The 23976-nt window shown below is 43.0% G+C and overlaps 1 protein-coding gene across 2 annotated transcripts in view; it reads left to right on the top strand.

Moving 5' to 3' along the window:
• ARHGAP44 (Rho GTPase activating protein 44) overlaps positions 1 to 23976 on the top strand; it is a 229362-nt gene that overhangs the window by 168258 nt on the left and 37128 nt on the right. For both annotated transcript variants that reach the window (XM_006901807.1, XM_006901806.1), the window contains exons 8-13: positions 510 to 578; positions 4859 to 4940; positions 5307 to 5434; positions 12827 to 12938; positions 13301 to 13382; positions 18996 to 19076. In XM_006901807.1, the coding sequence (XP_006901869.1) occupies positions 510 to 578; positions 4859 to 4940; positions 5307 to 5434; positions 12827 to 12938; positions 13301 to 13382; positions 18996 to 19076 (554 nt within the window). The remainder of the gene's footprint in view (positions 1 to 509; positions 579 to 4858; positions 4941 to 5306; positions 5435 to 12826; positions 12939 to 13300; positions 13383 to 18995; positions 19077 to 23976) is intronic.

Genomic DNA, 23976 nt, shown 5'->3' with positions numbered 1-23976 from the left:
CACATTTCCATCTCTCTTCCATATGCTTGGGGTCAACTAGTTGGTAATGAGAATGAAAGGGTGCCCAGTGCCAGAATGTTTAAAAAAAAAACAAAACACCTCAAACAACAAAACTCCAGGAGCCACCAACACACCTCCAGAACCAGCAGGGGGAAAGAGAGCAGCTTCACTGTTGATAACTCAGAAGCTGCACCAGGGTAGGAGCAGAAGCTGTAGAGCTATGTGGAAACGACCTTGCCCATCACTACCCCACACCAGCTGCTCTAACTTGACGTGGCCCATGGCGTGAAAAATCCCCAGGAAGCCCTAGCATAGGTTCTCTTTCCACTTGATCACTCTGTAGAGTTCCAGTGGAATAATGAGAATGCTTGCAAAAAAAGTTTAAGGACCTCAGTGTGGTTAAAATAGGATGGAGTACTAGCACCTTCCCCTCTGATGCCTGGACTCCTGCATTCGATATATTTTTTTTATAGATATTTTACTTCCATTGTTTATTTTCTCATCCACAGGACCAGCTCTCAGCTGACATGTACAGTTTTGTGGCCAAAGAAATTGACTATGCAAATTACTTTCAAAAGGTAAGGACCCGGCACAGCAGGAGTGTTCTGTGTGTTTATCACAGTCATGGTTCTGACAGGAAGAAGGTGTGGGGATGGTCCGGGGTCCCTTGGCTTAGTGGGTCACAGAAAACAGTGGGACTTTGACCTCATTACTGTATGATTTTTCTCCCTAAACCTACCAATTCCCAGCCCCATCCCTGAGGATTCTTTCTCTCTCTCTCTCTCTTTTTTTTTTTTTGGTAAACAGTTGGAAATAATTTATTAGCACGTTCTTTTTAAGGTTTTAGTACTTTATTAGATATTGTGTTTGGATAACTCACTGACTTTTCTTTTTATTGGTTTGCTTACCAAGTTTGTTTCATACTATTCTTCACTCACAGTGTGCTTCATAGAATCATTCTCACAGATTATGTTTTATAAAATTAATCACCACTGGACCCTTCCCATCATTACCCTGTCTTTTCACCCGATCCTTCCCATTTCCTTCCCCTTCCTCCACCCACCAAACTGCCCTGTGGTTTCACCCCTACTCATCTTCATTCCTACCCCACTTGAGTTCCCTTGCTTGTTTCACTAGTTATCCTTCTATTTTTACAATAATGATCTTATGCAGTATTTGTCCTTATTAGACGGCATTAGTTCACTCAGCATAATGCTCTCCAGGCTTTCCCACATTATGCAGTATCATTTTTGATCCATGCCTGTGGTTCTCAACTGGAGGTGATTTTGTTCTGCCTCCCGTACCCCATTTAACAATATTTTGAGACATTTGTCACAACTGGGGAGATGCCACTGCCAGGCAGTGAGCAGAGGCCAAGAGTACTATTGACCATCTTGCAGTTCACATGACAGCCCCCACAAGAAAGATGGATGTGGCCTCTCAATGTCAGTCACAGAAGCTTCTGGTGGCCTAGTGGTAAGGAATTGTGTTGCCCATTCAAAGGCACATGGTTCAAATCCACCAGCTGCTCCACAGGAGAAAGATGGCGGTCAACTCTTGTGCAGTTTTATTGCCTCTGAAAACCTGCTGGAGGGTCAGCTGTGAGTCAGTGCTGACTAGATGGTAGGTAACAACTATGCCAGTCATGCAAATGTTGAGAAACACTAGTCTGTGACAGCAAGGAAATGGTGAAGAATACAGATATAACCTCTGTGAAACACGTGGTGTTTGCTTTCAGTTAGCCAAAGATGATGGATGACAGGTAGTTAAAGGATAGTTGATGTGGATGATTTACCCGCCTTGCCTCAATGAAAGCAGAGTTGGAGAGTGGAGGAACAGGGTCTGACTTACCTACCCCTAAAAATCGTGTCCAGCTACTTAGGACAGTGGCTCTTGCGGAGGGAGCTCTGGTGACAACAGTGCCTTGATTTTGCTAACTGCAGAGGCAGTGCTTTGAATCCCCTGCCTGCTTCATTGGGTGTTGTTATGACTTTCGAGTTGGGACCCACTTTTGGCTGACCCTCCAGGTTTTCAGAGGTGGTAAGTTACACAGAGAGGAGTTTGCCCATCTTTCTCCAGCGGAGCTGCTGGTGGATTCAACCCACATGCCTTCGGGTTGACAGCACAGCTCCTTGTCACTAGGCCGCCAGAGCCCCTTGCTTAATGGGCTAGCAATGAGCAATCTCCTCCCTTACAGATGCTGAGCCTCAGAAACTCAGCAGAGGCTAACTCTTGAGTTAGTATCAACTCAACAACATTGGGTTTGGCTTTGGGCTTGTTGATCCTGTCTTTGCTGAATGCAAGGCAAGCCACAAGAACCTTTGAAAGAAGGATTATCACCTACAACCAGAAGAGGATAAAATAGATGAATGAGACCTTCTAAGAATCAAATCCCTATGCACATCCAAAAGCTTTCCCAATAGGGTAAAAAGGAAAGCCACAGAGTGGGAAAGAATATTTGGTAATGACATATCAGATAAGGGACTTAAGTCTAGAATTTATAGAATACTCGAGCACCACAACAAGGTAAAGGTAAACAACTCAATTGCAAAATGGGCACAGACACTTCACCAAAGAAGTCTTTCAGATGAAGAACAGACACATGAAGAAATCCCTAGCTTTAAGAGAGATGCAAATCAAAACAACTAAGAGATAGCATCTCACCCAAGTAAGAATAGCAAAATTTAACAAAACAGCAAACAACAAATGTTAGCAAGGTTGTAGAGAAACTGGGGACCTTATCTACTGTTGTTGGGAGTTTAAAATGGTGCAACCACTCTGGAAGGTGATATGATGCTTTCTTAAAAAGTTGCAAATAGAAATACCATTTGACCCAGCAGTTCCACTACTGGGAATACACCCTAAAGAAACCATAACTGCCACCCAAGCAGATTTATGCACACCCATGTTTATTGCTGCATAGATCACAATAGCAAAGAGATGGAAAAAACCCAAGTGCCCATCAACAAACAATGAATAGAGAAGCTGTGGTATATTCACATGATGGAATACTATGCAGCATTGAAAAATAAGGAATTAATGAAATATACAAAATGGGTGACCATGGAGGGCATTATGCTGAGTGAAAAGGACCAATACTGCATGATGCCACTGTTCTGAAGCAGGACTGACATCAGGGTTTAGGGGAAACTAAGAAAAGAGGGGATAAATAATGTACACTGCATTGAAACAGATGAGGGATAGAACTGCTTAAAAAGAATGTATGATTAGGTATTATTTGCATGGCAACAGTCCAGAGTAAGAGCTGCATAGCAAAGTGGAGGTGGAGTGGGGTGGACAGGGAGTTTTATAACAATGAAGAAAAAAAAAAAGAACGATTATCAACTGAAAAATAAAAATAGACTTATTTTTCCTTGTGATGAAAGGAGTAATGAAACAGTAAAAGACTCACCATAGCAAAACCAAACCTGTTGCCATAGTGTCAGTTATGCCTTATATTGGACAAAGAAAAATGTCCTCACTGGCTTTCTGAGACTGTAATCTTTATAGAGTCAGACTCCCACACCCACGCCTTTTTCCCAGGGAGCAGCTGATGGCTTCTAACCACTGAGCTATCTTATCAGTTAGCAAGGGCTGCTTAACCACTAGGGTACCAAGGCTCCTGACACTGAGATAGAGTCAAAGATGAGAAGGAGTGCTGAATGTGTATAACAGGAGGAGTCCTGAATGTGTAAACACCTTGATGTATCTGGCATATTAGCTGTGGACTGTTAACAGTCTCCCATGTTTTTGTTACTTTTATTAGAAGTTTAGAGGAGCTCATCGGTATTTGTGGGCTAACTTGGAAAGCCTACTTTAAAATGTAGCATTTGAGGAGGTGGAGAGGGGACAGGTAAGGAGAGAGAAGAAAATGTGCAACAGTGAATGAATGAATGAATGAATGCAAGCCTAGCCTTTCTGTAAACTTATGTTAAAATCACCAAAAAAGGGGGAAATAAAATTACAGCATGTGTTAAAGTATCATCGATTGGTTTTTATTTCTGAAGATAACGTATCGTTTTAATGTTCTGAAACTAGTGGAACCTTTGCCATTCTGACTTTTAGAAAGTTAATTATAATTTTTGTGCCATTTTATCAATATTCTGATTTTTTAAAATTCCTTATTGTTTTAGTTCTGTCTTACTTGGAGATAATAGCATCTTTCTTCCAAATCAGACTTTCAGATAGAGTGATTACTTCTCCTCCCCACAGTAGATCTCCAATATAATTTTTTAAGAGATGTTCAGAAATTGGGAGCTATTATACTCACTCTTATCAAAATTTTAGAAGTTTTTCTATTAATAGTAGAACTCTTTGCAAGAATTTCTTCTTGGGACTACATCACTATAGTTTCATCTCTTTGAAATCCACAAAGTATCTGTTAAATTATATGTTAATTTAGTTATGTAGAAACCTAGCTATAAGTAAATAATGTCACTTAATTTTCTTTTATAAATGGATTCTACGTATCTTACCCATCTCTAATCTACTGTTTTGTATACACATGTGTACGCATACGTTCTCTTGGTTAACGATATATAATAGATTATATATTGCATCTCTTTGCATATATCTTTCTTGATGGGGTAAGATGGCAGCAGGCTCTATGGACCAGGCCCTAGTTTTTAGCTGGCCCCTCAGATCCCTCTGCCTGTCAGGTTTCTGCTGATCACCACTCCTGTGTTGTGGAGGCTGGAGAGGAGGCCTGCCCACGCTTTCAGGAGGGTTGGAAGAGGGAGCCGGAACTTGGCCTTCCCATGCGTGGGCGGACCCTTCAGGCAGGAGTGCTGTGCAGGCCCCTGCGGCTGGAGCCTTCTGCCCTTTAGCCAGAGGAACGCCTGCCCTTGTGTCTTTTCAGCTCATCGAAGTACAAGCTGAATACCACCGCAAGTCACTGACACTCCTGCAGGCTGTGCTGCCTCAGATCAAAGCACAACAGGGTGAGTGGGAAGAGGGGGAAGCAGCCTGCTTGTCTTCCTAGCGCACATGAAGCAGCACACACTCCCTGCTTGTCTCTAAGGGGATGACTCGGGGTTATGACTGTGTGGAGTGTATACGTGCATGGATGTGTATGGGGGCACGTGCACACACGTGCATGTTGCTATGTGGCTGTGCGTTTGCGACACAAAGCCCAGATGATCCCTTTCCTCATCTCCATCGCCCACATTGCAAGACCAGAGACATGGCTGCAGCTCCATTTCTGAGGCAATCTTAGTGGAATCTGGATTAGAGAGGAAAGAAACAGTCTAGGGTCTGTGACCTGGCTCTCATCGCTGGCTGACGCCCTCATTGTTCCTCCCCGGCAGAGGCCTGGGTGGAAAAGCCTTCCTTTGGCAAGCCCCTGGAGGAGCACCTCACCATCAGTGGCCGAGAGATCGCCTTCCCCATCGAGGCGTGTGTGACGATGCTGCTGGAGTGCGGGATGCAGGAGGAGGTAGGTCTCACACGGCCAGGCCCGCCCTGAGCAGACCACTGCTCACACGGGACAGTGGCTCCCTGTTCTCCTGTCCTGGGTCACCCTTCACACTGGTCCCCACAGATTCACAGGGTAAGTACAGCACAGCTCCCATTGCCCCACAGCACAAATGGATCCAGATTTTTTCTCCATGAGAAAATCTCCTCTTCCATGGGATAGGAGGTCTGTGGGAGATACTGTAGCATTGTTTGGCTGTGAGGAACTCAGGGATACTGCTGGTTCAGCTGGTTTCTTTCTTTTCTTTTTTTTGTTGTCTCAATAAATTCTTTTATTTTAAATAGAGACCTCATAACTTTTTTCCAGAAAAACCTGAAAATCTGATTACTTGAGAAATTACTATTTTAGGAGCCACATATCAAAAAAGTCTACGAGAAAATAGTGATTGCTGTTTTTTATTTTATATTGATTTCCATACAAATTTGTATACATTGTGTTTCATACTTTTCCTTATTTCCATTGTGCTTCACACAGTCATTCCCATACATCATATTTTATAAAATCAATCAGCATTGATCTATGCCTATCATTGCCCCATCTTTTCAGGTCCCTGATGAATCTTTCCCATTTCCTTCATCCCCACCCTCCATCAAACTCTGCAGCCCACCGAATTCTACCCACCCTCATCCTCTCTGTTCCCTCTCCTCCCCACCTTGGACCTTAATACACATTTGTACACTGATATTCATGGAAGCATTATTCACAGTGACCAAGACTATGAAAACAGCCCAGATGTCTAACAACAAACGAATGGATTAAGACCATTCATATGATGGAGTACTATGCAGCACTCAGGAACAAGAATTTTTTAAAAAAATACTCCATAACATAAGAGGGGCTGGAGAACAGTATGCTGAGTGAACTAATTCAGTCTCATAAAGAGAAATATTGCATAAGACTGTTATTATAAAAATAGAAGTGATTACTGTTTTTATTACTGTGTAAATCCCTTCCTGGGATACAGACCTTATCTTTGGCTTTTTGGTATGCTTTTAAAAAATTTTCAGCTTGCTTTAGTCTGATCAGTCAGTCATTATTTATTTAGAGCACGTTATGCATTTGTTCAGTGGGTTGGATTGACACAGTGACTGCTGCAGTGGGCTCAAGTGTGTCAGAGACGGTAAGATAGGATAGGACAGGGTTCAGGTCTCTTGTTCAGAGGGTTGCTATGAGTGGTACTCAACTCAGTGGCACTTAACAACAACAACAGTAACAACATGCATTCATTCATTACAGAGAAGAATTGCAAAGACATGAGATCATGAACTCAAAAATCGTGAGATGTGCCTCTGCAAGCTTTAACACGTTGCCACAAATGACAGTAATACCTTTTAAAAAAAAGTGTTTCTAGCAAGGTAGTCAATTTAAAAGTGTGCTACAATGTGTTAAATGAATTTAGTTACTTTTACCCAATGTAAGGTAAGCAAACTGTAAACAGGACAAGGTGGCCAATGAGCTTTCACATGTGTGCTGACGTCGCTCATCTAGATCTCCAGGGAGGTGTAGTGACGTGGCCAGAGGAGTTGTGTGCCTAACCTTTGAGGGTTCAGATCCACCCTTGGCTCTGGGGCAGAAGGTTGGACATTCCCCTCTTGTACGATCTACAGCCTCAAAAGCGTCAGTTCGGACTCCACGGCAGTGAATTTGAGTTTTGTGTTTTTAACATCTCTGGGTACCAGCACATGGTTTCCAAACAGCTCCTCACCTTACAGAGAGCCCTGGTTCACAGTCTATAGGGAATCGCTCCTCCCACCCAGAAGTTGCACCTGTCTGGCCCTTCACATCTATTCTGCAGGAGAAAGATGGGCTGTCTCCTCCTAGGTGATTTATAGCCTCCTGGTAGGAAGCCCACTGGAAGGGCTTCATTAACATTTAAAAAGAAAAAACCCTGTTTCAGACAGGGCTTTCTTCACAGGTATGGGAGTTAGGAATTAGCGTCACTCTTTAGGGGGGACACAATTTGGTTTATAACACTGTGTGTGTTATTTGTGGAAAAGGGAGATGGACTGCACAGGTCCTGAGCGGTCTTGTCGTGGAAGGAAGTGAACTTGTCCTTTTCTTTCCCTAGCATGCTTGGAGGTTTTTGTTTATTATTTAACATTTTAGAAAATGTTCATCATATAAAGATAAGATAGTGAGTCAGCATCATTACCCACCTTGTGGTTGCTGTTGTTCATCCCAGTTCTCCACGTTCTGCTCTCCGCGCTGGTCCTCATTGAGAGAAGAGACCACCAAGGAGATGGATTGACCCCGTGACAGTAACCATGGGTTAGAACATGTCAGAGATTGTGAGGATGGCTCAGGACAGGGCAGGGCTCGGCTCTGTTGTTCATAGGGTTGCCATGAGTCACATTCGTCTGGACAGCCAGTGGTAAGAACAGCACCAGGCTTGGATGTTTTGAAGTAACGCTCATTGTACTATTTCATCTCTATATATTTGACTTTGTATCTCCAAAAGATAAAGAATCTTTTAAACTGTACAATGAAGGATGTGAGATTCAAAACGCAATGGATTTTATAAGTTTCCTGCCCCTCTTCTGTGGCTTGTTCTATTATTTCTTTTAATTTAAATGTCACTGTATTTATATTATGCTGGATGCTTTATAGATATCACCTTGTAGGCAGTCCCCCTCAGCACTTCCTTTCCTTCTGTCCTTTGGGATTTTTTTTCCACAAGAGAAATCGGATAAAATATCAGACAGTGTGAGAGGAGCAGAAGTTTTAATGCATCTCTGTCACTAAACCCATAAACCTTCTATCTGGTAATAAAGGATGAAAACAATCTTTACAAGGATCTAAGAAACACTTAAGGAGAGGAAGACCCTCAACAAGATGGATAGATAAAATATATGTGTCAATGGGCATTAGTGTGTCGGGGATAGTAAGGGTGGTTCTGGGTAGGACAGGGTTCATGTCTGTCTTTGTAGGTTTGCCGTCAGTCATACTCAGCTTGATGCCACCTAATAACAAGAAGAAAAAAAAACCTCTTAGACCCAGGGAAATCTTATGAAAATGTGAGAAAAATCCTAAATCTATTGCTGTTTGTTGTTGTTAAGTGCCATCGAGTCAAGCACGACTCATGGTGACTCTATAACAAAAGATCTAAAATTATCTGTAAAAAGATCTGTAATTATTGTTATTTCCCTAATGTTCATAGAGTTTCCAAAGGCATATTGTTTAGGAAGTGGATGCCAATCCTGCTTCCAAACCTGTCTTAAACTGGGAGCTCCACCAAACCCTGTCCTCCATGAGTAACCATTATGGAATTTGACACACCAGTAGCACAGCATTCAATATCACAGCAACCCTAAGTTACCTCAGTACAGCAAACTGACCAGTTCTGTACCACTTAGAAGAGTGCTCTTCCCAAGTACAATTAACACCAGACCTGAACCATCTTTTATTATTATTATTATTAATTTTAATGAAAGTTTATAGAGACTTTAAATTTCCATTCATTCATTGTTGCACTTTTCTCTCTGCCCACCCCTCTCTTCCAGTTCACTCTTCTTTTTGAAAATTAGAAGAACACTTCCTTCACTGTTGTACAGTCCACTTCTCTATGCAGCCTTCATTCTGGACTCCTGTCAGGACACTAATACCTGATCATATATCCCTTTAAATAGTTTTCTCTCTCATCTGTTTCAATGCAGTATACATAATTTATCCCGTCTTTCTCAGTCTCCTCACAACCGCAATGTCAGTCCCATTTTATAACAGTGGCACTATGCAGTATTTGTCCTTTTGTGACTAAGATATTTCACTCAGCATAATGTCCTCCAGGGTCACCCAGTTTGTATAATATTTCATGAGCTGAACCGTCTTTTAAATACAAAGACCCACCCACCAGGTCCTGATTGACATAAACAAGAGGCTTCTAGCCCATAGCTGATTATTAGCTAAATCCAGCAAATAAAATCCACTCACACACGATTGCGAATGAAATAAAAACCACCAAACACTATACACCTAAGTTTGAACTAAAGCAAGAGAACCTACTTCCAGAATCCAACTGCTTCACACATGAGTCTCCAAACTAAATCTATTAGTAATCATAATTCAGGGCATGAAAACTGGTATAACAAGCAAAGCAAAATAACCAAGGATCACCTGGGAATGTCCACATAAGATAGGACGTACGAATAAGCTGGGGTGGCTCAGGCGGCCTGTGCACATGGCATCGTGCATATGTTAGGGCAATATGCCGTTAACTGAAAGGCCACACTCTGGCGGTCTGAATCCGCCAGCTGCTCTCAGGAGGGAACAATGAACTACCTTCTATGCAGTTCACAGTCCTGCAACCCTCTGGAGGATCAGCTTTTAGCAGGTTCTGACTTGATGAGGTGGGCTGTTGGTGAGAGAGAGGAGTTATCTTTGATGGTTAAAGATGTTTCTTGTTCTCAAGTCTTCCCCAACCCCACCTTATCAGAGAACTCAGTCACTTCTTGCTCCTCCACTTCTTGTCCTCTGCCCTTTGAATCATTGCTTTCATCTTTGTCTTTTCTTCTGCATCTTGAAAGGACCACTTTCATCCCATATCCTAGTACTTCTCTGCCAGGCCTAGACCTTTAACTCACTCATTGTCATAGAGTCAGAACCGACTCATACCTGACCCTCCAGTGGGCTTTCAAAGGCTGTAAATCTAAAAGATTATATTTTAGGGCATTGTTTTTATCATAGGAGTATGCAATGAGGGTTGCAGAGTGGATTATATTTGGGGGTAGGGGGTGGGGTTTGGGGAGGTGCGGGGGGGGGCTTGTGTACCAATGAGGGAGTTTTTCTTTTGCTTTTCAAGGAGAGGTGGAGGGGGAGGGGTTTGTGCGGGGAGAAGGGTGCAACAATGAATGAATGGAATCCCAAAATCTCTGTAGATGTTCATTGAAATGAAAAATAAACAAACTAAATTTAAAAAAAAAGATTGCCTATCTTGGAGCAGCTGATGGGTTTGAACCACCTGCCTTTGGATTAGCAGCACAACTCCTTACCCACAAGACCACAGGAGCTCCCTTTAAGACACTTGTTTAAATTCTCACCATTATGTTTAGTCTTCCTTCTGGCCTTCACGTTTTCTATCCAGTACTCAGTAGTGATTTCTTCATACTCTTCTTTGTGTATTTGCAGGTTCTTGAAGATGTGCTCAGTGATTGGCCTTGGCAACTTTGAGCTCATTTAGTTCCTTTTTTCATTCCACTGTTTTTATCGTATTTCCCCATCCAGAACTTTAGTTTCTCCTCAGATTTCTTCTCTAGTCCTAGCAGTCCTTAGCAATCTCTAAATAGCATTTCTCTTGTTCTGATTCATGCTTGTTGCTTTTTATTGCCTGTTTTAGTTGAAAATATTTGAATCTTCCTTCTGTGACAGGTGTCTGCCTTAAATAGGTTCTGGCTTTCTTGAGTGTTACTATAACTGTAATAGTAATTGTGTCCAGTGTGTCTGAAAGTTGCAAGGTGAATAAAGAAGACCAAAGAAGAATTGGTGCCTTTGAATTGGGATGTTGGTGAAAAGTATTGACTATCCGAAGGATTGCCAAAAGAACAAACAAGTCTGACTTTGGGGCAGTGCAATCTTACAGGCATGGATGCTGAAACTTCGTCCCACAAATTTGGGCATATTGTTAAGTAAGAAGGGCCAGTCTTTAGAAAAAGACATCATGCTGAAAAGGTGGACTGTCTTAGAAAGAGAGGAAGATCAACAAGGTGGTTTGACACCACAGAGGGTTTAAGCATATCAGAGACTTTGGTGACAATGGCACAGGGTAGGGCCTCTGTGTTGTTCAGAGAGTCTCTATGAATTGTAGTAGACTCGACAGTACCTAACAACAACAACAACATGATAGCATTGTTCCATCTAAAAAATAACAGTATGAAAATTATCAAATATAGGGCCCATATAAATTGGCTCTAAAACATATTTTTATATGGCCCTTAACTGTTTCTTTTTAAATTTTGATAGGTAAATATAAGATGGCATTTAGATTGCAATTCTTTGTTTACTGTTAATGATGAATTATTTTTGTATATTTGGGAATTTCCTGCTCCCTTCCTCGTCCTCCTCCCTCTCGTTCTTCCTTCCCTTTTCCCCCTCCCTCCTCCCTCCTCCTTCTCTCTCTCTTTCCTTGCTCTTTGATTATGTTGTGTTTTAATGCTTCTCAGTTTCTTCAAATACATTTTCTACTTCTGTATCCTTACTACTATTGGCTTGCAGTTTTTCTCCTTGTAATATGGTTTCTTTGTTCATCATTAATCTAAAACTACCCCCCCCCCCCCCACGGCTCTCAAGAAACTTCATAATGACAGATCTAGTGACACGTCCGGCTCCTTGAGCACATTGCTTCCTGTGATGTTCCTCAGATAGCCCTCCTTGCAGCTAGCCATCCACTTTCTGGTTTCTCACTTGCCTTTGGCCATCATAGATTCGTTTTTTAAGGGATCATGATGAAGCCTCATTAACTTTGTGACTTGAAAGAGATTTCCTTTCACAGTTCTGGAGGCTCCAAGTCTGAATTCAAGGTGCTTGCAAGACTGTCCTATCTCTGATGGTAGATGAAAAGCCGTCTTTGGCTATCCCAGCTTCTTGTCTATTTCTCTTGTTGCTGTGGAGTTTCGGGTTCCTAAGGCTGTCAGTCTCATGGGAGCGATTGCCCATCTCTCCGTCAGGGAGCCTCTGGTGGATTTAAACCACCTGAGAGGGGTTGCCTTTGAGTTGGCAGCGCCCCCACCCCACGCACTAGGGCCCCAGAGTTCCCTGCAGCTTCCCGTAGCCCCAGCAAGTCCTTGGCTTGTAGCAGCATCTCTGATCTCTGCCCTCCTCTTTGTATGGCTGCCTGTCCTTGTCTCTCTTCTCCGCTTCTTAGAAGGACACCTGTGACTGGATCTTGACCTGACTAGTGTGTGACCTTCTGTTAACAGATAATATCTGTAAAGACCCTGGTTCCCAGCAGAGCTTGTTCACAAACAGCAGAGAGGAGGATTTCAAAATACCATCCTTAGGGATGCTGTTTAATCCATGACATTTAGTGCCATTAGGGGTTTCCATGAATAACCCCCTCCCACTCACACACTCCCAAGTTTTACCAGGCCACAGCCAGAGTTCCCAAAATGTAACTTAAGTGTACATGCACTGGAAGGCTCGGTGCTCAAAGTTAAATATTTAATGAACTAGTACCACACATGCAGGAGGAGGAGGGACAGCCTCCTCTCATGTGATTTACAGACTCTGAAATCCCCTCTGAGGGTCAGCTGTGGGTCTATTCTGACTTGATGTAGCACAATAACAACGACTGCATCACAGTCGTTTTTTGCTTGTCACCTTGGAGGTGTAGCCTGTCCACTGACCCTTCCACCCTGTTGGTAGGGACTCTTCCGCGTGGCTCCATCTGCCTCCAAGTTGAAGAAGCTGAAGGCTGCACTGGACTGCTGTGTGGTGGACGTGCAGGAGTACTCGGCCGACCCCCATGCTATTGCAGGTGAGTGCTAAGTCTCCTAGGAAGGGCTTTCTCTGAATGCAGAAGCTCAGTGGGAAGGAGTGAATCTGAGAGTATGTGGCTGCACATCAGGGTCACTGAGCCAGCCCCTCTTGGACAGCGGCTTCTGATTGGTCCACTTAGGGCCAAGGCCCAGTCCTCGTATTGATGAGCTTGAAATGTGCCAGCCTGGTGGTGATCTCCTTGCATTATCACCCCAAAGCCTCTCCTGTGGGACCTCATCTGATCCTGCCATGTGATCAGGAAGCTTGTCCTTGTATGTGACCACCTGGGGCCGTGCTGGCTGGTGTGCATGTGTCTGCCTTGTCTAGCTGCTCACGGCCTCCATTGTCTTTTTTGCCCAGGAGCTCTGAAGTCTTACCTCCGAGAATTGCCAGAACCTCTCATGACTTTTGAGCTGTATGATGAGTGGATTCAGGCTTCCAAGTGAGTACGCCGACTTTAGGAGTGTCTTACAGGTGGGAAGTTACTTGTTGAAATTCTAAGAGCACAGATACTGTGATGCAGCAATTCCATTTCTTGATGTTTTCCATGGTGAAATATATCTTTGTGTGCCAAGAGCTTTGTTGTAGGTGCTGTTGTTAACAACGGGGTGATGTCTCCTGATTCATGACAGTCCCATATGTAAAGGAATGAACTGCTGCACCATCCCCAGGATCGATTGTGGATCTGACCGTTGTAGTTCATAAGTATTTTCACTAGCAGGTTTTGGAATTAGGTCTCTAAGGTCTTTCTTTTTTCTCCCTTTCTTCCCTTGTTGTGTACCATCTAATTGGATCCAACTTGACAAGAGGAGATTGCCCCTCTTTCTCCAGCAGAACTCACATGCGCCTTCAGGATAACAACACAGCTTCTTGCCACTAGGCCACCAGAGCTCCCTAAAGAAACAAATTAGGTGTTGTTTTGGGAGGTTTTTTGGTACCATTCAATTGGATTCGACTGGCCTGCCTTCTCCAGTAAAGCATCAGGTGGATTCGAACCGCGTGCCTTCAAGATTATAGTGCAGGTCTTTCTTTATAGTCTCTGTTAGTCTGGAAGCTCTGTTGACATTTATTTGGCATCATGTGAACTTCCGCAACAGATGGCAGGTCGGTAGGACTGCTCATGCTGGCAGTCAAACCTGTGCCCTCTGCATGGAAGGCGAAAATCCTAGCTCTGAACTACCAGTGAAGAAGCAGGTACAAAAGTGTTTGGAATAACAAAAGCCTAGATGTTACTGTGGGTTCACGATTAGAACATTGTGGGGTGACTGAACTGTCCACAGTATGACATACTGCAGTGTTTAAAATAGACACAGTTATTATTCTTGCTACCATGAAAAGATGTCAAGATGTATTGAGTGAAATAAAGCCATTAACAAGCTGTAAAAAGAAAAAAAAATCCCCAAGCAACCAAAACACTCAAAATAGTACATTTTTATTAATTCCTCTATAGACGTGTAAATGCATAAAAGAGGGTCCTGGAAGGCCTTCCACCAAGCTGATGGCCATGATTCCTGTTGGAGAGAAGTGTGGGACAAGGGAATGGTCACTCATGGTCTTTAAAAATATTTGGACTGCAGCTAATTAACTAACTATATGTAGATGCTGTTGAGTGGACTCCAACACATACAACACAACAACTGTTCAGCATAATGAGCTGTTGCCCAGTCCTGTGCTGTTCTTGCATTTGCTGGCATATTTTCGAGTCTCTTGTTGCAATTCTTTGGCCAGTCCGACTCCCCAAGGGCCGCTCTCAGCTTCACTGGCTCAGTGTTTAACAAACATGATGTCATCCAGCAGCCAGTCCCTCCTGATGACGTGTCAGAGACGAGTGAGTTGAACGGTGCTCTGTTGTGATCCGTGAGGTTCTCGCTGGCTCGCTCTGAGAAGCCCACCATCCAGCTTTCCTTTTCAGTCTCTCTGAGTCCAGAAGCTCCACTGAAAGCTGCCCCATGTGGGGACCCTGCTGGTTTTTATATGCCAGTGCCACTGCCTCCAGTATCACAGCATCACAGCAACATGAAAACTACAGTGATGGACAGATGGTGGAAGTAAATAACAACTAGCATAATGTGCTGCATTCTGGGGAACTTAATAAACATTAAAAAACAAGTGTGCAGTCAGAGGTTAACAGGCTGCAACCAGAGAGTAGAAGCTGGTTGAACTCCTTGCCTAGTGCCCTGTGTCTCTGTGACACCGTTGTGCCCTTAACAGCACCTGGCCCCTGGCCCCTTTCATCCTACACAGCAGGTCTCTGGCTTCTGCCCTCTTGTCCTCACTTGTCACATGGTGCACATTCACCTCTAACACTGTGACCCACTCAGGTAAAGCTGTCCTGACATTGCATATGTTGTTGTTGTTGTTAGGCTCTGTCAAGTCAACTCTGACTCATAGCGACCCGAGAGGCTGTTGTTCCTTAGAATCTCGCCAGGCTCAAGCAATCTCTTCAGTCAGCCCATCGCACTGAGGATCTGCCTCTTTTTCTCAGACCCTCCACTTTTCCAAGTCTTTTCCTAAGGATTGGTCAATCTCCTGACAACATACTTAAAATATGTGGACCATGCTTCAATAGCCTTGCCTCCAAAAGACATCCTGGTTCCATTTCCTCAAAGACAGATGTGCTTATGTGTTTGGCAGTCCATGGGATATTCAGATTCTTTGCCAATACCACAATTCAAGGCAGTCAGTTCATCTTTGGTCTTCCTTAATCATTGTCCAACATTTGATGCATCCAAAACAATTAAAAATAGCATGGCTGGGGTTAGATACACCTAGTCTTTAAGCTGACATCTTTGCTCTAGCATTTTAAAGAGATCCTTACCGCAGATTTTCCAAGTACAACTTGTCTCTTGATTTCTAGACTGGTGTTCTCACTAGTTGTACATCAAGTGAACTGAAATCCTTGACAGCGTCAGTCTGTTCTCCATCTATCATGATGTTGCCTGGTTGTGAGGATTTTTGTATTCTTGATGTGGGGAGCTCCTGTGGCCTAGTGGGTAGGGAATTTTGCTGCTAACCCAAAGGCTGGTGGTTTGACTCCACCAGCTACAACATGGGAGAAAATGAACAGTCTCCTCCCAGGTGATTTACTTCCTCTGAAAACCCACAGGAGGTTCAGCTATGAGTTGACTTCAACTTGACAGTGGTGAGTTTTGTTTTGTTTTTATGTTGAGATGCATATAATGCCTGTAGTCTTTGATTTTCTTCAGTAAGTGCTTCAAGCCTTCTTCATATTCTGCAAAGCTAGATTTTATCTTCTGCATAATGTAGGTTGTTGATGAGTGTTCCTCGAGTCCCAGTGCTGCCTTCTCCTTCATATAGTCCAGTTCCTTGACTTATTTTCTCAACTTACAGATTGAATAGATACTGAGAAAGGATACAGTCCTGACACATGCCTTTCCTGATCTTAAACCATGTGGTGCTTCCTTGTTCTGTTCAAAGAACAGCTTCTTCCATACAAGTTTATGTACCACTTGCTTGTAAACACAATGAACTATTGTGGAATTCCCATTCTTCTCACGAGGGCCTGGAAGACCCATGGTAAGATGGATCGGCACCTGTGATGGACGCGAATGTGCCAGTAATAATAAGAATGATGTAGGACTGGGCACCTCTCATCATGTTGTACTAAAGATGACATGACTTGACATTGACTAGATTATAACTAACAACAGCAGTACTCTAGCCTGTGTATGTGCCAAGGTAATCCACGGACATCTTGTTTGGTCCCTAGTTTTGGGAATTAGGAGTCAAGCTGTTTATTCTACAGCAGCTGTATTCACTCTAGCATCTTTATTCATAATTTTTAAAACTTAAGGGCACCCAAGATTACTTTCAGAAGGTACCCCGAGAATCTATGACACGTCATATGCTGCTGTTGTTACATACCATCAAGTTGGAACCAACTCATAGCTCACCTTCCAGTGGGTTTTCAGAAGCTATAAATCATGTGAAGGAGATTGCCTGTCTTCTTCCCACAAAGCAACTAGTAGATTCGAACCTCATGCCTTTGGGTTGGCAGCTTAGCTCCTTACCGCTGGGCCAACAGAGCTCTCTCTATGACACATCTGTATAGTAGTGGAGTTGTTGTTCTTATGTGCTGTCAAGTCTCCTGCACTTCATAGCGACCCAGTGTACAGCAGCTCTGAAGCCTGCCCTATCCTGAGCCAGTCTCACTGACTTCGACACACTTACCCCTATTGCCTCAGTTACTGTATCAATCCATCTCATCTGAGGTCTTCTTCTCCTGCACTGTCCTTCCACCCTTGCAAGCATGATGTCCTTCTCTAGGGACCAGACCCTCCTGGCCACATGTCCAAAGTATGTGAGCTGGCGCTTCAAAATCCTAGCTTCCAAGGAGAAACTTGGTTACCTTCTCCGAGACAGACTTATTTGTTCTCCTGGCAGTCCATGGTGTGTTCAAGACTCTTTTCCAGCACCACAGCTCGAAGGCATTGATTCTTCTTCTGTCATCCTTAGTCATTGTCCAGCTCTCTCATGCACAACAAGTAATTGTGAAGACCATGGCCTGGATAAGGTGCACCTTAGTTTCTAGACTGACATTGTTACTTCTCAGTACTCTAGAGAGGTCCATGACAGCACATTTTCCCAGTGCAATTCAATTTTTGATTTCCTGACTGCTGGTGCCAAGAGTATTGATGTTGGAGCCAAGTAAGCTGAAATTGATAGCAACCTCAGTCTCTTCTCCTTCCATCATGGTGCTGCCACTTGGCCCAGCGGTGAGAATCTTTGTCTTCTTGATGTTGAGCTTCAGTCCATATTGAAGACTATAGTCCTTGACCTTCTGCAGTAAGCACTTCAGGTCCTCTTCAATTTCAGAAAGCAAGGTTGGGTCATCTGCATAATATAGGTTGTTGATGAGTCTTCCTCTAGTTTATCTAGTCACCTTAAACTCCTGGTGTCCTTTGCACAGCAGAACAGCAGTTGTCCTGTTCTTCACCATCTTTATTGCTACTGGAATGTTCAAGTCCATCTCTGGGATTCTTGTGCCAATCCTCTCACTAAAGGCCTTCTGTGCCCTAACCGACCTTCTTCACTGAATGTAGTGCCCTTCTACAGCCGTCGGATCCCTCCTGATGACATGTCCAGAGGAAGCTGTGACACTTAAGGCTTCCACTGGACAGTTTTTGGAAGTAGCTTTGTAGGCCTGTCACTGTCATCTGTCTTAGCGTGGAGGCTCCCCTGAATGCTGTCTACTGTGGGGAGCCTGTTGGTTTATTAAATACCTGGGCCATAACTTCCAGCGTCATAACTTATGTACAATTGTACATAAGCCACCACAGCACAGCAAATAAGCAAACAGTTAGTAGATTGGAATAGTCCTCAACAAGTAAATAGGAATGAGCAATGGAGTCAACAGTATGGCCTGGAACAACCTTAAATGTATATTGCTAAGTGAATGAAAGCCATTCAAGAGTTTACGCAGAGTATGATTGCAGTTATAGGACATTCTGAAAAAGGCAAAGCCATAGAAGCAGTAGAGGGATCATTTGTTGTTGGTAATTTAGGGGCACAGGAGAGAGGCAAATAGGTTGAACAGTAGGGCATTTTTAGGGTGGAGAGAATACTCTTTATGATTCTAGCACGGTGGACCCACAACATGACACGTTTGTCAAAATCCATAGGACTGTATAACAGAGCAAACGCTAATGTACACTGTGGACTTGAGTTAATGATAATAGTGACTTTATTAACTGTAACAAATGTACTCCAGTAGCACAAGATGTTAATAATAGGGGGGATTGTGGGGGAGTGTGTAAGGGGAGGGAGTATTATCAGAACTCCCTGTGCTTTCTGTTTAGTTTTTCTGTAAACTTAAAAGCTCTCTGAAAAAAACAAAGTCTATTTTTGAAACAGCAGAGGACAAGACAGAAGGAGAGCATGGAGGGGGAGTAATCCTAAGAAAAAATTCATAATAGTTGCTGGTACTGTCAGTAATATTCCTCACTCTCAAATATTACAGTGATTGGTCAAGATGACTGCCAGTGTTGTTCCATTGTTTCATGCTCAACCAATAGCTTTTTCTATCCATTCCTAGTATCCAGGAGCAAGAAAAAAGACTTCAGGCGCTGTGGAACGCTTGTGAAAAACTACCCAAGGCCAATCACAACAATATCCGGTAAGTGGACCCTTGAGACACGGGGCCAGGTTTATTTAAAACCCAAATATGTGTTGTCCTGGCAGAAAAGGAGAGTCACTGCTGTGCATTTTGCTAGCCAGTGTCCAGACTTTGTTAACATTCACTGTCTATTTCACCCCCTGACAACTCTTGGAGATAAGCCAGAACTACCATTTTGTAGATAAAGACAAAAACTTAAAGAAGCCACCTGGCTTTTGAGATTGTCTAACAAATAATCAAATACATAAGATTCTGCTGAAAATTATCCAAAAACAACTGGAGCAGCACGTCAACAGAGAGCTGCCAGATGTACAGGCTGGGTTAAGAAGAGGCTGTGGTACCAGGGATATTGTAGCTAATGCTAGATGGATCTTGGCTAAAAGCAGAGAATACCAAAGGAATGCCTATCAGTGTTTCATTGACTATGCGAAGGCATTTTACTGTGTGGATCACAGCAAACTGTGGCTGACTCTGAGAAGAATGGAAATACTTGGACCAGGAGGTAGTCATCAGAACAGAACAAGGAGACATTGCGTGGTTCAAAATCAGGTAGAGTGTCCGCCAAGATGTAGTCTGTCTCTATACCTTTTCAATCTATATGCAGAACAGATCATCCAGGAGGCTGGGCTCTAATGAGGAGAAGTGTGGCATCAAAATTAAAGGAAGATTCAACAACAACCTGTGTAATGCAGATGATATAACTCTGCTTGCTGAAACTAAGGAAGATCTGAAGCATTTTCTGCAGAAGGTCAAGGACTGCAGCCTTCAATATGGATTGAAGCTAAACATCAAGAAAATGAAGGTTTTCACCACTGGGCCAATTGGCAGCCTTGTGATGGATGGTGAAGAGACTGAGATTTTTAAGAGCTTTAGTTTGCTTGGCTTCACAGTCAATACTCTTGGTACCAGCAGCCAGGAAGTCAAGAGACAGATTGGGAAAGTCTGCTGTCAGTCACCTCTCCAGAGTACTGAAGAGCATTGATGTCAATCTGGAGACCAAAGTGTGCCTGATACAGGTCATAATATTTGCAGTTGCTTGCTATGCATCAGAAAGCTGGACGGTGACTAGGGACAGTAGAAGGGGAATTGATACCTTTGAGCTGTGGTGCTGGAGAAGAGTTTTGAATATACCATGGACTGTCAGGAGAACAAACAGGTTCATCCTAGAGAGGGTGAAGCCAGTCTGCTCCTTGGAGGCAAGGATTATGGAGCTTTGTCTGACATACTTTAGGCATGTTGCAGGAATGGACTGGTCCTTGGAGAGGGATATCATGCTTTGAAGGGTGTAGGGACAGAGAAGGAGAGGGAGACCCTTGATGAGATGGATTGATACAGTGACTGAGGTAATGAGGTTAGATGTGTCGGAGTCAATAAAGTTAGCACAGGATAGAGCAGGTATCAGGGCTGTTGTAGATAGTGTTGCTATGGTCGCAAGCCACTCAATAGCACATAACAGCAACAACACATACGAGCTGAGAGAAGGATGGTTTGAACCTCTGCAAAGGCACGTTGGAAACTACACCTGGAGCTTTGCTTCTGTTAAGATTACAACCAGTTTTGCAATTGGATTGTTTATTTTATTGTTGTGTTGTTATAAATTCTAGATATAAGTTCCTCACCAGACATGTCATTACCAAATATTTTTTCCCAGTCTGTGGCTTCCTTTTTCACCTTGTTGGAGAAGTTTTTGGATGTGCATAGAGATTGTATTCTTAGAAGGTCCCATTCATCTATTTCATCCTCTCCTGGTTGTAGGTTTTTCAGGATGTTTGGAAGACTGTTTATGTCATGGATTAGGGCTTCTACAGTTCTTCCAAGCTTTTCTCTAACGAAATTTATAGTCCTTGGTTCTTTGATTGACTTTGAGTTGATTTTTGTGTCTGGAGTGAGGTGTGGATATTGCATGAGTTTTCTACAGATAGTTTTCCAATTTTGCCAGCACCATTTGTTAAAAAGGCTGTTGATTCCCCACTTAACTGAGACGATAGTCAGGTGGTGAACAAGCACATGAAGAAATGTTCAAAATCCCTAGCTCTAAGAGAGATGTAAATCAAAACAAATGTGAGATACCATCTCATCCCAGTAAGAATAGCAAAATTTAACTGAACAGCAAACAACAAATGCTGGCAAGGTTGTGGAGAAACTGGAACCCTTATTCACAATTGGTGGGAGTGTAAAATGGTGCAACCACTATGGAAGGCAGTATGGCACTTTCTTAAAAAGTTGGAAATAGAAATACAATTTGACCCAGTAATTTCACTACTGGGAATAAACCCTAAATAAACCATAACTACCACCCAAGCAGATATATGCATACCCATGTTTATCACAGCTTTGTTCACAATAGCAAAGAGTTGGAAATAACCCAATACCCATCAAAAATAAGTGGATAGAGAAACTGTGGTATATTCACACAATGGAATACTATGCTGCATTGAAAAACAAGGGACTCATGCAATATTATTCAAAATGGGTGACCCTGGAGGGCATTATGCTGAGTGAAATATCTCAATCACAAAAGGACAAATACTGCATAGTACCACTGTTGTAAAGCAGGACTGACTACTGAGTTTGGGGGTGGGGAAACTAAAAGGAGATAAATAATTTATACTATATTGAAACAGATGAGGGAGAGAACTGTTTAAAAGGGGTATGTGATTAGGTATTATTGTCCTGACAAGAGTCCAGAATGAAAACTGCATGGTGGGGTAGACTTGGGGGGCGGATTGAAATAATTGTTGTAGGTGTTTTGTTTTTTTTACTTTTCAAAGAGAAAACTGGAGGGGAAGGGTGAGCAAGGAGGAAAGTATACAACAATGAATGAATGGAAATCCAAAGTCTCTGTAAAATTTCATTAAAATAAAAAATTTTTTAAAAAAGATGAAAACAAAGAAAGAAAAAAAATATTACAACCAGGAAATCCCCGTGGAGCAGTTCTGTTAACTGGGACCCCATTGTTCAGAAGCAACTCCATATCAACAGGTCTAGTTTCATTTAGTAACTAACCATTGACAGTTCATGTCTTTGGTTAAGAGCAAAGAAGAATAGTCTAGTGATCCTTAAAAGACTGAAAGTTTACAGCAAAGGTAAATATCAGTGGGCACCTGGAGGAAGCTGGCCACAGGCGACAGAGCTGCCCTAGAGCCTCTTCCCCTGGAAGAAGACCCTGTAAGGACATCTTGTTTTCCAGCATCCACAAGAGCTCGCTGTTTTCCCTGTGTCTGCATCTCTTTTCTTGCTAACCCGGGGCTGTACTCTTCATCACTGTGTCAGTCAGCCCTTTACCCTACTACTCAGTACTTCACACTTCTTCCTTCTTACTCTGTCTTGCCAGCAAGGCTTGCAGCCCTGCCCTGCCACTTCTCCCAGGTTGCTTCTTTGCAATGCATATTTCAGCTCAGCTCCTGCTGCTATTTGCCCCATTATTTCTGTTTTGTTGTTAAAAACCCCAAGAGCACATAAAAATAGAGGAATGGAAAGCAAGGATTCAAATGGGTACTGGTCCATCAACATTCATTGCAACAATACTCAAAATAGCCAGAAGGGAGAAACATCCACGTGTCAGAGAAAGACACAAAGATGGTTTACATGCCACGGATTATTATTCAGTCACAAAGAGAAGTCTTGATATATTCTACATGGACTCGCCTTGAAAGCACACTGGATGAACTAAGTCAGATACAAAAAGGGTAAATATTGTATGATTTGATTGTTGTTCTTGGATGCTGTCAAGTTAGGTGTGAGTCGCAGGAACACTGTGTACAAGGAGATGAAATGCTCCCTCTCGTGCCATCCTCACAATCCCTGCGTGCATCTCGTGTGGCAGCCACGGTGCCAGTCTTTCTTGTTGACAGTCTTCCTCTTCCCTGACCCCATTTACCTTCTCTTTATTGAGCACGTTGTTTTTCTTCTTCTTCGGGGAGTGGCTCCTCCAGAATCCAGACAATGTGAGGTGAAGCCTCACCATCTTTGCTTTTAAGGGACACTCTGCATGCACATCACTGTGATCCAAGTGAAGTAGGCTTCTCGTTAGGTGCCATCCAGCTGACGACAGCTCACAGAGACTCAGTGAACACAGATCTAAATCATGCCCTAACCTGTCTTCTGGACCATCTCTCCTACACTCAGGCCCACCATTACAGCCGCTGTGTCTGCCCCTCTTGTTCATTGTCTTCCTCGCTTTCCCTGACCCTCCACCTCTCCCAGGATTTTGTCCTTTCTCTCATGAGAGAGTGCCCCAAAGTATGTAACGTGAAGTTTCACTGTCCTTGCTTCTGGGATGCACCCTGGTTACCCTTCCTCCAAAACTGACTTATTTGTTCTTTTGGTGGTCCATGAGATACTCAGTACTCCTCTCCAGCACCAATTCAGAGGCGTCATCAAGTCTTCTTCTGTCATGATAATGACATTTCATAAGTGCTAGTGCCTGGAAAAACACATGTCCCTGCCTAGTCACAGCTGTTGCTTTGTGTATAATCTCTTCATTCATTCCTATATATTATCTATTATATTGATTCAGTGACTGGGGTTATGGGGTTAGTATATCAGAGAGTGAGATTGGCACAGGATAGGGCAGGGTTTAGGGCTGTTGAGGCGCAGGTGACTTGATGGCACATAACAACAGCAACAACATATTATATTTATATTTATATGCAAATATATATGCACATGTATGTACATATGCATGCATGTGTTAGATATGCTTATTTAATAACATGCATAAATATAATTTCTATTCATATATGTATGCAAAATATATCTAAAATGCATGTATATGTCCAAATATATTTATATAAATATTTGTTTGGTGATGATGGTGTTCTATGCTGCTGGTTTGCCTGCAACTCATAGGGACCTAATGCATGATAGCTCTGAACCTTGCTGTATCCTGAACCAATCT

This window comes from Elephantulus edwardii, unplaced genomic scaffold (assembly GCF_000299155.1).
Source record: "Elephantulus edwardii isolate Elephantulus edwardi_28Jun2011 unplaced genomic scaffold, EleEdw1.0 scaffold00346, whole genome shotgun sequence".
Lineage (NCBI taxonomy): Eukaryota > Metazoa > Chordata > Mammalia > Macroscelidea > Macroscelididae > Elephantulus > Elephantulus edwardii.
This window is presented reverse-complemented; position numbering and strand designations above follow the sequence as displayed.